This window comes from Geotrypetes seraphini, chromosome 9 (assembly GCF_902459505.1).
Source record: "Geotrypetes seraphini chromosome 9, aGeoSer1.1, whole genome shotgun sequence".
Taxonomy (NCBI): domain Eukaryota; kingdom Metazoa; phylum Chordata; class Amphibia; order Gymnophiona; family Dermophiidae; genus Geotrypetes; species Geotrypetes seraphini.
In genome coordinates, this window is record NC_047092.1 from 27242090 (window position 1) to 27256061 (window position 13972).

Consider the following 13972-nt stretch of genomic DNA (forward strand, 5'->3'; position numbering starts at 1 on the left):
TGCTATAATTGACTAGTGCTTATGTTTGACTTACTCTTGTATACTGCCTTGAGTGAATCCCTTCAAAAGAGACAGCAAATAAATTCTAATAAATAAATAAAAGCCATACTTTGTAAACAGTCCTTTGTTTAGTGAGTAAAGAGTACTAATGATTTTAATTTTTAACTTCTGGTTTATATTTACATTTATCTTTTTTTAGTATCATACAATAAAATCATACAAAATCAATAAAGTAAATTACCTCCATAAGAAATAACATACAGTAACACCAACAATAAAAAGTGGGCACTATTGCCATTAATGCATGCTGGGGTCCTTTTACTAAGGTGTACTAGTCATTTTAGCGCACGCTAAACGCTAACCATTATATTATATTATATGGATATGGATGCATTAGCATTTAGCACGCACTAAATAAACGGCTAGTAAAAGGACCCCACTGTTAACTACAGGACCCAATACACTAAAATGGGCCCTGTTTCCAAAAACATGCAATAACACCATTAGTGCATGCCATTAGTAAGCAAACCCCTAAGTATGCTCAGTATAATTCATTGTGCTCAATTCTCAATTGTATAAGCAGAATATAAGCATCTAGAAATTGATTCATATTAAAGTGAATGCTGTAGGTTATTCTAAGTGACAGCTTCATCTTTTGCATAGTTAAAGTGAGAAAGCATACTTAGAATCAGTTTGGGGCAATTTTTCTCTTAACACATATCTGAATATACAGAGTTGTGCCATAATTTTCAGTCCAGGATATCTTGGAGCTACCTCTGCAAAATAAGATATACTGTAGATATGCACCCAGTCATTTACTAGCATAACGGCATAGCGGTTAGAGCTACAGCCTCAATACCCTGAAGTTGTGGGTTCAAAGCCCACACTACTCCTTGTGACTAGAGAGCTGCATGGGAACTAGGACGATGGGAATCCCACGGGGTTCTTCCCCCCCTGGGTCACAGGGATCCCCCAGGGATGGAGGCACCTCGAGGGGCTCAAACGTTACCTCAGTAGTGCATCTTCATTTCCTGCCCTCCAACTGCACAAAACATGCAGTGCTCCCAGCACACCACCCACAGCTGACCAGGAAGCCTTCCCTCCGACATCAGAGTGATGCAAGAGGCAGGAATGCTGGACATCGTGGCGGATGGAATGGAAGAGATGTACCCTGATTTAAAAAAAAAAAAAAAAAAAAAAACACGGGATAGGCACGTGGGATCTCTTAGAGAGAGGAAGAGATAATAGTTACTGCAGATGGGCAGATTGGATGGGCCATTTGGCCTTTATTTGTCATCATGTTTCTATGTTTCTAAGAATACCTTAATTCTCATACCATTCAACTCCCTTTAGCTTGCTAGAAGTGTATTGCAAGTTTCTACCACTCACACAGTGAAAGAAAGTGGTAATTTCTCACAATCTCCAGGCTGGTGTTAGACATTCAGGGGCCTGGGACAAACTAGAAAGGAGGTCCCAAAACCTGCCTGCAGGCTATGCCTAGCTCAATTTGAGGCAGGCTTATAATCCCCTGTAGCATGGAGACCCAGGGCAAATGCCCTAATTGCCACCCCCTAACACCAGCTCTGCACTCTCTTAGTATAATAGCATCTTTACTTTTCTGAATTAAAACACTTCTTTTCACCCAATGGAGAGAGGGAGTCCTCAGAAAAAAAAGATACAGGGGGGAAAAGTTTGTGTGTAGTATACATGCATCAGATTGTATGTAAATCTTGTTAAAGATGTTCTGGGGTTTGTTGTTTATTTTTTTTTTTGGGGGGGGGCATTTTTTTGTTTGTTTGTCTGCCTTTTGTTTAAGGACTCAGCAGTTTTCAACTATTTCTTTAGATCTGGGGAAGCAGAACCCCTCATCAGGGAATTAAACTCATATTCTGCACATGGCAGTGCGCAACATTGCCCCCAAATCATCAAATGGGGCCCAGGCTGTGGTTTCCACTGTTCAAGACTTACTCCCCCCTTTTACAAAACCGCACAAGAGGTTTTTAGTGCTGGATGATGCGCTGAATACTCTGTGCTGTTCCAACGGTCATAGAGTTCCTATGAGCATCAGAGCAGTTTTATCGATTGTAGGAATCTAGGATATCATAAGTATTTCTGTTCAATCAAAACTCAAAAACTGCTGGTTCTAAAGTCAAGGCCTGAATCTGAATTGAATTTTTCTTACCTTAAATATTTTCAACAAAGTTTTTATTACATAGGTCTTCCCAGTTGCTGTATGCCCATAAATAAAGATAGATGGGAAGCTGAAATGTTCACGCTGAAAGGAAAATCAATTTTTAACATGAAACTGTCCTTCAACTCTAATCCAAAATTATTATACCTCTAGGATTTATCCAACATTTTCCCAGACTAAGAACTTATGCAATGAATTAAACTCAATACCAAATTTATACTCAAACACTGTAATGCTCAAAGTTCACAGAAGTATGCACAGAGGGTTCAATTCAGTAAAGGGTGTTAAACCCTAAGCATCAAAAATTTGGGCACTAAGGTTCGGATTCTCTAGATCAGGGGTGTCAAAGTCCTTCCTCGAGGGCCACAATCCAGTCGGGTTTTCAGGATTTCCCCAATGAATATACATGAGATCTATTAGCATACAATGAAAGCAGTGCATACAAATAGATCATGCATGTTTATTGGGGAAATCCTGAAAACCTGACTGGATTGTGGCCCTCAAGGAGGGACTTTGACACCCCTGCTCTAGATGGTGCCTTTTTTTAGGCACCCAAGCACTGTAAAAAATATGGTGTTTAAATTATGCTTTTAACAGAGTTTCAAGGCGCCTCTATCGGTGCTTAAAAAAATGGTGCCTAAAAAAAATCAGCACTTTAATCGCACCTCCAAAGGTGCTTTAGGATACCTAATGCCAATGTAGGCATTATTAATGTTGGAAGTGGCATTAGGTGGCCTAAAGCGTCTATGGAGGTGCAATTCACATCAAAGATAGGTGCTGGAATTATAGGCCTAGAAAACCCTGACCTACATTTCCAGCGCCTACCTTTGACATGCGATTGGTGACCACTTTTAAGGCGGCCATCAAAAAAGGCACCGGATAGAAAACGCGGCCCTAAGTGCCAATTCTATAACGGCAATATTGCACATAGTTGCTATTATAGAATACTAGCTTAAGTTTGCATTTTGGCATCTAACTTTGGGCATGAGCACTGATGCCATTTCAATAACTGGTGTAAATGTTTGCGCCCAAATCCTAGCAGTTACATGCATAACTGACAGTATTTTATAACTCAACACCTAATTGTTTGGTATGCCCCTGACTTGCCCATGCCCCTCTCACATCCACACCCCACTTGGAGTTGTGTGCTTTTAAAATTTGGTGCTAAGTTTATAGAACAAGGTGTAACTCATTTAAACGCACAAATACAAATTAGTGCTTGTTGATGCCAATTATTGGTATTTAATGCCAATTTAGCACCAATTAGTCATGCACAAAAAAGGCCCCCGCATGCCCAATTTTTATTGGCGACCTAGTCAAAACATAGAAGGGAAAACTTATTTTAAAAAGTTGGGAGCTCAAAGCAAAAGTCCAAACATAATAAAATACAGAAACTCCCTAACATGTGCACAGATTTTAAATATACATGTACACTTTTCATGAAATCATTCAAAAGAAGAAAATATTTAGGGAGTTTCTTTATTTTATTATGTTCAGTTTTTATTGTCAGCAAGAATAGTTTTGTTCCTAACTCTAAAATAAAATCAAAACTACTTGCTACTTATTTTCAATACAAACTGAAATTTAATAAGAGAATAGTTTCCCTTTAGCAGAGATACAGATCAAAGGGCAGAGGAACAGATCAAAATAATTGTGGAATGTATATAACAAGCGACAGGAAGCAGCTGTACGAAGTGAAGGCACTATGTTAATCTTTTTGCTGATACTGGACAAGACCTGGATATTTGGCACCAATTGCCTGAGTCATGGTTCAGTAGAACGGCAGTTGTTAAGATCAATGCACTCTTTTCCGCCAGTTCCCATTCCAAAGAGAGCGCCGAAAGACATAAGATTTTTCAGTTTATATAAGAAAGAAGATTTTCTTCTGAAGCAGAATAAAGAGCAGAAATGGCCACATCTAACATAATACAATATTTCTGGTCCTGCCAGCTAAGATCAGCTATAGAATGGAAAGGAGCAGCAGAAAAGAAGGCCTGGTTACAAATGGAATAGGTCCTGGTAGTAGGGTGTTACTAGGATAAGAACATAAGAATTGCCATACTGGTACAGACTGAAGGCTGAATAGGCACTTTTTAAATATCACAAAATTGGTGGTGGCGACTTCCTAAAAGGAAGCAAGAGCACCATATGTTACCTGATTACTTGCCAAGCTGCAAAATATAAAAAATATGAAATTTTTCACTGCAATACATAGTAGATAAAGCACAGTTACTTACCGTAACAGGTGTTATCCAGGGACAGCAGGCATATTTTCTCACATGTGGGTGACGTCATCTACGGAGCCCCAGCGCGGACAGCTTTTCAAGCAAACTTGCTAGAAGTTTCAAGTTTGCACACTGCACCACGCATGTGCATGCCTTCTGCCCACTAGAGGGCGCATCCCACCTCGTGGTCCTCAGTTCCATAACTAGCATAGAAACCATCCCCGGGGAGGCGGGCGGGTTGTGAGAATATATGCCTGCTGTCCCTGGATAACACCTGTTACGGTAAGTAACTGTGCTTTATCCCAGGACAAGCAGGCATGATATTCTCACATGTGGGTGACCTCCAAGCCAACCAAAAAAGGGCAGGTGGGAGGATGGCAATTTAGGAAAACAGATTTTGCAAGACTGACTGGCCAAACCGGCCGTCACTCCTGGATAAAGTGTCCAGACAGTAATGAGAGGTGAATGTATGAACCGAAGACCAAGTGGCAGCCTTACATATGTCCTCCATCGGAGTGGATCGGAGGAAAGCTATCGAAGCTGCCATTGCTCGGACCTTGTGCCCCGTGACTCGACCCGGGGGAGGAAGGCCAGCCTGAGCATAGCAAAAGGAAATGCAAGCAGCCAACCAGTTAGACAGAGTGCGCTTGGAAACTGGATGTCCTAATCGATTGGGATCGAAGGACAAAAACAATTGAGGGACCTTCCGATGAGACCTGGTGCGTTGAAGGTAATACGCCAACGCCCTCTTACAGTCAAGCGTGTGAAGCGCCGCCTCGCCAGGATGGGAGTGGGGCTTAGGAAAGAACACAGGAAGGACAATGGACTGATTGAGGTGGAAATCAGAAACAACCTTAGGGACAAACTTAGGATGGGTGCGGAGAACCACCTTGTCATGATGGAAGACGGTGAAAGGGGGATCCGCAACCAAGGCTTGCAACTCCCCAATCCGCCTAGCGGAGGTGAGGGCAATCAGAAACACCACCTTCCAAGTCAGAAATTTCAAGAGGGACTTGTTGAGTGGCTCAAAAGGGGGTTTCATCAGTTGAGCTAAAACCACATTCAAATTCCACACGACAGAAGGAGGCTTAAGAGGGGGACAAACCCTGAGTAACCCTTTCATGAAGCGTGTCACCAAGGGATGGAGTGACAGAGGGCGTCCATCCAGATGTTGGTGGAAAGCAGAAATCGCACTAAGATGAACACGCACCGAAGTGGTTTTCAAGCCAGAGCGCGACAAATGGAATAAATAGTCCAAAACCGAGGATACCGGAACCGATACCGGATCCAGGTGAAAAGACGAACACCAGGTGGAAAACCTGGTCCATTTCTGCGAATAGCAAAGCCTCGTCGAGATCTTGCGGGAGGCTTCCAACACCTCCCTCACCGATTGAGACAGATCCGGAGGAGTCAGGGAACAAGAAACCAAGCTGTCAGGTGCAATGACTGCAGATTGGGATGTAACATGGATCCTTGACTCTGAGACAGCAGAGAAGGAAAGACAGGCAGAAGAAGAGGCTCCCTGGCACTGAGCTGAAGCAGCAGGGAGAACCAGTGCTGACGCGGCCACCGAGGTGCTATGAGAATCATCGTGGCCGTGGACGACTTTAGATGTACTAACGTTCGCATGATCAGAGGGAAAGGAGGGAATGCATACAGGAACCTCCCTTCCCAATCGAGAAGGAAGGCATCCGCCTCCAGACGATCCCTCGAGTACATCCGAGAACAATACAGTGGTAGTTTGTGTGTCTCCGGAGAGGCAAACAGATCCACCTGTGGCGTTCCCCAGCGAGCGAAAACCTCGCGCAGAACTGCTGAGTGTAGAGTCCACTCGTGTGGTTGCAGAAGTCGACTGAGTTTGTCCGCCAGACAATTCAGTTCTCCTTGGATGTAGACCGCCCGGAGGAAGATGTTCCGGGAGACCGCCCACTCCCAAAGGCGAAGAGCCTCGGAACAGAGGGGCCAAGACCCCGTTCCCCCCTGCTTGTTCACATAGTACATTGCCACCTGATTGTCCGTGCGGACGAGGACCACCTGGTCCTGCAATATGTGAACGAAGGCTCGAAGTGCTAGGAAGATGGCCCGAAGCTCTAGCACGTTGATATGAGACCGACGGTCTTCTGCCGACCACAGGCCCTGCGTGCGAAGACCGTCGAGGTGGGCTCCCCACGCGTACTCCGAGGAGTCCGTGGTCAGGACCTTGCGAAAAGGAGGAGTGCGAAACAGTAGCCCCATGGACAGATTTGAAGAGTCTGTCCACCAACGCAGCGATTTCCGCAAAAGCGGAGTCACCGAAATGAGGCGAGACACCGGATCGCACTCCTGACGCCACTGGGACGCGAGGGTCCACTGAGGGATCCTCAGATGCAGCCTCGCAAACGGCGTGACGTGTACCGTCGAGGCCATATGACCGAGCAGCATCATCATGCGCTTGGCCAACACCATCGATAGTTGAGAGACCTGGCGGCCCATCCGTACCAAGGCTTCCAACCGCTGGGTCGGAAGGTAGGAGCGCAGGCGCACCGTGTCCAGCACCGCACCTATGAATTGAAGAGACTGAGCCGGCCTCAACTGAGACTTTGGAAAGTTTATCTCGAACCCGAGAGTTTGCAGGAAGGCAATAGACTGTCGGGTCGCTGAGATAACCCCCTCCCTGGTCGGGGCTTTGATGAGCCAATCGTCCAGGTAAGGGAACACATGGAGCCCACGAGACCTCAGGGCTGCCGCAACCACCACCATGCACTTCGTGAATACTCGTGGGGACGCGGCCAGGCCGAAGGGCAGTACCCTGTACTGGAGGTGGAGGTCCCCCACCTGGAATCGTAAAAATCTTCGGCAGGCGGGGTGCACCGGAACATGGGTATATGCTTCCTTCAAGTCGAGGGAGCACATCCAGTCCCCTTCCTCCAAGAGAGGATACAAAACCGGGAGAGATAGCATTCGAAACTTCTCCCGGACCAGGAATTTGTTGAGCTTCCTGAGGTCCAGTATGGGGCGCAGGTCCCCGGTCTTTTTTGGGACCAAAAAGTAACGGGAGTAAAACCCCGTACCCCACTGGTCCTTGGGGACCGGCTCGACCGCCCGAAGCTTCAAGAGGGCTTTGGCTTCGGTCAGAAGGGTCGGTAGCTGCGAACGGTTGCAAGAGACTAAACTTGGGGGACTGTCCGGCGGCGAGGACACAAAGTTGAGCGAGTAGCCCTCGGAGACGATCCGGAGCACCCAAGCGTCTGAGGTAATCCCGGTCCATGCCTCCCGGAAGGACCGAAGACGCCCCCCGATAGGAAGGGGTTCCTGTGAAAGTGCGGAGGGGAACCCGCCCCGTCCGCTCAGCCCGTCAAAAGGAAGGCGCGGGCTTAGAAGGGCCCTGCGCCGGGGTTTGGGTTTGTCCCCCTCTGCCTCGCTGAGACAGACGTCTCGGAGGCGGTCTCGAGAAAGCCGGGGTCGACTTCTGAGGGTATCGGCGCGGCGGCGGCCGGAAAGGTTTCTGCGGCGGGGGCCTAGGTTTGGGGCGGACCAGGGATGCTAAAGAGCGCTCCTGCTCGGACAACCGCTTGGTCGCCGCATCCAATGACTCGTCAAATAACTCGGACCCCACACAAGGCAAGTCTGCAAGACGTTCCTGCAGGTTTGGGTCCATGTCGAGGGTGCGAAGCCAGGCCAAGCGGCGCATGGCCACCGCGAAGGCCGACACCCTCGAAACCAGCTCAAAGGCGTCGTACACTGCATGGAATAGGTACAACCGCAATTGAGACAGGTTGGACATAAACTTATCGAATCCTGCTCTTTGGGAGTCCGGTAACGAGTTTCGATATTGAGGAAGGTCCTTCACCATACCACGCAAATAGGAGGAAAAGGTGAAGGCGTAATTTAGAACCCTGGTGGCCATCAGGGAATTTGAATAGAGGCGACGGCCAAACTTGTCCAGGGTCCGCCCCTCCCTGCCGGGTGGAACCGCCGCAGAAACCCGTGAGGGCTGTGATTTTTTAAGAGCAGACTCCACCAGAAGAGACTGGTGGGAGAGCTGCGCCTTATCGAACCCTTTAGGGGGAATCGTCCTATACTTCGATTCCATTTTTGAAGGCACAGACGTGACTGTAAGAGGGTTTGACAAGTTCTTCAGCCAGGTCTGCAGAAGGACACTGTTGAGAGGGAGTCTAGGCACCTCTCTAGGAGGAGTGGGAAGGTCCTGTTCCTCCAAAAATTCTTTGGAATACTGAGAACCTACCATCAGGTCAATCCCCAGGGCTCGGGCCATGTCCTGAACAAAGGATGAAAAAGAGGACGGCCTAGCCTGGGGAGACGGGGTTCTCGACCGCCCCACCGAGGAGAGGGGGGAGGCCTCATGTGAATAATGAGGATCCCTAACAGATCCCGAATCCCAGGATCCCCTCTCCAAGGCCCTCGAGGGGGAAGGGGAAATTATCCTCCTCGCAGAACCCTTGGGCGAGGACCCCGGGGTCCGTGGAACACTCTCCCATTTCCTCGGCGAGGCGGCACGGGAAGACTTCCCACGAGGTGAGCGGAGGAGCCTCGGGTTGTCGAGGCGCAACTCCGACACCTGCAGCGCCTCGCCCCCGAACGACGAGGAACGATCGCGCCGAGGCGAGCCTCGGGGCCGCTTAGACTTCCTCGATCGGCGCCTCGTCCGAGGTCGCGTCGAGGGCGAGGCGTCCCGGGAAGACCCGGAGGAAGAGGAGGAAAGACGGCGCACTCTGCGCAACTTTTCTTTGGGCCTCACACTCCGCTCAGGAGGCTCCCCCGAGGTCGAGGTCAGGGGCGGGGCCGAGACCGAGGTGAACGGGGCCACAGTACCCGAGACCGAGGTCGCCGAGGCCGGGGCTCCCGAGGTCGAGGGAGCCGAGGCCGGGGCCTCCGAGACCGGAGGCGCCCCGGCCGAGGTCGAGGCCGCCGGAACCGCAGCACGCTGCAACACTTCCAGGGCTCCCGACAGCTCCGATGAGATCAGGGCTCGAAGGAGATCCTGGAAGGCCGGAATCCCCACGAAGGTGGGGAGTTCCAAGTCCGGGGCACACTCCCTGGAGGGCGACCTCGGTCTCGAGTATTCCCTCGGGGTGTGCGAAGTCGAGGTCCGATGCGGGGCCGGGGTCGACCCACCCGCCTTAGCCTGAGTCGAGGATGGCTTCTTTGCTGAAGGGGATGGAACAGAGGACTTACCCGAAGCTGGCTTCGCTGACGACGCCTTTGAAGACGAGGGCCGAGGCGAAGCCGAGGCCCCCGAGGACGCCGAGGCCGAGGTCAAGGCCGGGGCCGAAGCCGAGGCCGACGTCGAGGCCTTAGGCGGCGCGTCGACGGCGAACAATTCAGCCATTCTGGCCTTACGGCGACGGAGGGCCCTGTTTTGGAAAGTTGCACAGCGATCACACGACGCTGTCGGATGTTCGGGCCCAAGACAGACAATGCACCACCGGTGAGGGTCAGTGATGGAAAGTAACCTCTCACACCGGCTGCACTTTTTGAATCCCGTAACAGGACGGGACATCAACGAAGAAAAAGAAGAAGGCCGGGAACGACCGACGTCCCGCGGCCACGGCTTCCGGGAGCCCCCGGAGCCCAACGAAAAACAAAATTTTTTTTTTTTTTTTTTAAAGAAAAGAACAGAAAAGAAAGCAGCACCGCGAACTAATTCGATGAAAGAACAAACTAAACGCGGCAGCTAGAAGGCAAAACACTGGAGCTCAGATCCACAGGGCTTTCTGGCTCCGCGGAAAAAATTGAACTGAGGACCACGAGGTGGGATGCGCCCTCTAGTGGGCAGAAGGCATGCACATGCGTGGTGCAGTGTGCAAACTTGAAACTTCTAGCAAGTTTGCTTGAAAAGCTGTCCGCGCTGGGGCTCCGTAGATGACGTCACCCACATGTGAGAATATCATGCCTGCTTGTCCTGGGATAATTAGAATTTTTAACCACATTTAGAAATCCATTTATGAGGTTTAAGATCAGAAAGGTCCACCTAGGCCTGAGTGAAATCCTATGTCCAGGGAGGGAAGGGAGATCATATTGAGGGAGGGAGGGAGGCGTATTGAGAGTTTAACAGTTTTAAAAAGATAGGTTGAAAGTGGATACTGTTTTTTGGCAGGACTGGTAAATGCTATTTACTTTTAAAAATAGTTGGTTGATGCCATGTCTTGAAATCCCAGTTTATATAAATGTCATGACCCTGATAAATAAATAATAAATAAACTGAAATGTATGTGCTAAAATGACTAGATCAGTCACCTATCAAATAACTTTGGGGATATTTCCTGATTGTTTTGTGCATGTCATGATAGGTAAAATCTAAATGAAGGTACATTGGAGATAACCCTGAAGACTCAGATTTACTGCCAGCACTGGTCTGAATTAGAGAATGACACGGTGGTTGTTACCCGCGGCTAGCCACGAGTAACCCACCAAAACGGGGAAAGAAAAATAGTAGTCACTGCGGGGACGGGGACAAGGTCATTCACCACCCCGTGGAGCAGTGAATGGTCTTGTCTCCGCAGTGAGGCAATCAAGGATCACGCGGTACAGCAGCCCCCACCCGCCCGATCGCAGCATTCAGCCAGCTCCCTCCCTCCACCTCACCTTATATTCCGAGTTTGCCAGCTTTCTTTTTCGCCGAGCCGCATGCTTTCAAAAAGTCGCACACACGCGGCTGCTGGAGTTGTTCAATCTTCTCTGCTGCAACTTCCTGTTTCCGGTTGTGTCAGAGCAGAAGAATGAACAACTGAGCAGCTGTGCGTGGGCAGCTTTTTGGAAAGCGTGCAGCTCGGCGAAAAAGAAAGCCGGCAAACTCGGAATATAAGGTGAGGTGGAGGGAGGGAGCTGGATGAATGCTGCAATCGGGCGGGTGGGGGCTGCTGGACTGCGCGATCAATGTTCCCGGCTCACACTAGGAAGGAGGGAGTGAAAAGGAAAAAGATTCTGGGCCAAGGGGATGAAGAGGGAAAGAAAGAAACCCACAGCAGGAAAGAAAGGGGAGGACAGGCAGGTGAGCCAGATGCTGGAAGCAGGGGGACGAGGAAAGAAAGAGGGAAAGAAGCTAGATGGGGTTGAAAAGAAGAGACACACTGGTATGGAAGAGGAAGATAGGGGAAATCTGGACACAGGAAGGTAACAGAAAGAGGGGAAATTATGTGCATGGGGGCATAAGGACAGAGACATAAAGGGGACATGCCATGGGGATGGTATATGGACACAGGGGGGGGGGCAATGCCAGACACACAGGGGAGATATTAGAAATGGGGAAAATAAGAACACAGAAGCGAGATGGTTTGTGGGGATGGGACAGGGGCTCGCAGGCTCCAGCGGCTTGCACAAATTACTTTGTAACGTGCCACGAAAATAAGAGGGAGGGAGGTAGATAGGCCACGCAAGAGGAGCTGAAGGGTGGTAGAAAGGAACAGATGGTAAAGGAGGGAGGGAAGGGTGGTGGTGGAAAGGAATAGAACAGACATTGAAAGAGGGTAGAGAGGAACAGACCCTGAAGGGAAATGTGGAAGACAGAGTGGGGAGAAGACACTGGAAGGGAAGAAGACAGATGCCAGACTATGGGGGAGCAGAGGGAAGAAGATGGGTGCTAGACCAATTGGGGGGGGTGAAGGGAGAAGCACAGTAACAGCAAATGGAAGACACACAGTGGACGGAAGGAATTGAATGAGAAGATGTGGAAAGCAGAAACCAGACAACAAAGGTAGAAAAAAAAAATTATATTTATTTATTTATTTTTTGCTTTAGGATAAAAGTAGTATATTAGTTGTGTTGATAAAAATTTATAAACAAAGCCCTGCCAGCTGAACATCTCTTTCTCTAGTTCAGCAGCCAGAACTTTGATTTATAAGGAAGGAATAAGCTAAATATTGCAGTACTAAGGCTTATAAGGATGCTGCGGGGACGGGGACGGGGCGGTGAATGGGATGGTAGTGACGGTGACGGGGCGGTGAAGAGGTGGCGGCGACAGTGAAGGGGCGGTGAAGGGAATGGCGGTGATGGGGCGGTGAAGGGAATGGCGGTGACGGGGCAGTGACGGGGACAGATTTTTCCCCGTGTCATTCTCTAGTCTGAATATCTACATTGTACCAAAGAGAGACTTCTGAAGTTCCTAGGGTGTAATATGTACACAGGAAGCAAGCCCAATAATTTTTCTTCAGTCAAACCAGTGGCACCCAATACAATTAAAACAATTTCTGAATCCCATTTTATTAGAATTTTTGTGCTGTATTTCACAATTGAAAGAAAAACAATTACCCTCTCTTTTACAAAACTGTGCAAGAGGCTTTTAGCACCAGCTCACATGATGAATGCTCTTTGGCTGCTCCAACAGAGTTCCTATGAGCATCGGAGCAGTGCAGAGCATTCAGCATGCCGGCCAGCATTAAAAACCTCTTGCACAGTTTTATAAAAGGGAGGGGGGGTGCATAAATCAGAATGCTGTTTTAAACAAAAGTTAACATGTATATAAAACTATTCCATCTAGAAAATCAAAATGAACACAAAATAAACAGAAAATAAAATGCAAATCATGTCAATATTGTCAGCCACAACATCTCCCATAGGCCTTTGCTGACATTGGTAAGGCCATTAGCTGTACCAAGGTCCTCTGTTGCCTTTAAACACTTATGTAATTTAGGCAGTCTGGGGCCTAAGGTCAGATATGAATGATATGATCTCCTATAGGCCTTTGCTGACATTGGTAAGGCCAACCGAAAATGCTGAGGCTGACAAATATCAGCATAAGTATAATCATAACAGAACAGGGACGTTGATAATCTATTAATGTTAAGGAACCCTACAACTCTTTACTAGAGTTCAGCTGATGATTTCCAGAAAATTGGAGAACTAGTATGGTTCAATAAACACAATTATGAGCCACAAAAATTATACTCCCTACCTCCCACCTGATCACCCTGCAAGCCCCTCTCCCCCATTCAGACTTCCATCAAGATGCTTTTTATAATTCATTTGTGTTTCTAAGTAACTTTTTCTGTTCTGACCTTAGGAAGGAGGCGTTTGTCTCTGAAAGTGAAGTTAGACCAATTAACAAAAAAAACAAAACACAAAAAACCAACAACCCATACCTGTCATATTTATCCTGTCATCACGTTATGCCTATATTTTCTTTTGGAATCTGCTATTTTTCTCCTTCTGCATCAGCCTCTCTTCTGGTATGCCTTCCTAAATCTTTCCTCATTAGCTCTCAATTGTTTTAACATAACATAAATTTTTATTTACATATCGCATAAGCCTTGCGGTTCTATGTGATTTAGAAAAAACAAAAAAAAAACCACTGACCAGTGTGAGCGAGCTACAATAGGACTCAGGAAGGAGATTATCAGTGGAGTTATAAAGGTGGTCGACAGTATGAACATAAGAACATAAGTAGGTGCCTCCGCTGAGACAGACCAGAGGTCCATCCTGCCCAGCGGTCCGCTCCCGCGGCGGCCCATCAGGCCTATTGCCTGAATAGTGGTCCCAGACTAATTTTGTAACTTACCTCTAATCCTGTCCCTATAACCTACCTCTACTCCTATCTGTACCCCTCAATCCCTTTGTCATC

General features: G+C 48.1%; 1 protein-coding gene across 4 annotated transcripts in view; it reads right to left on the reverse strand.

The window, feature by feature from the left end:
• The window catches only part of ORC5 (origin recognition complex subunit 5), a 144054-nt gene that overhangs the window by 122686 nt on the left and 7396 nt on the right, over window positions 1-13972 (reverse strand). For all 4 annotated transcript variants that reach the window (XM_033958469.1, XM_033958467.1, XM_033958468.1 and 1 more), the window contains exon 3: window positions 2183-2275. In XM_033958469.1, coding sequence (XP_033814360.1) covers window positions 2183-2275 — 93 coding nt within the window. The remainder of the gene's footprint in view (window positions 1-2182; window positions 2276-13972) is intronic.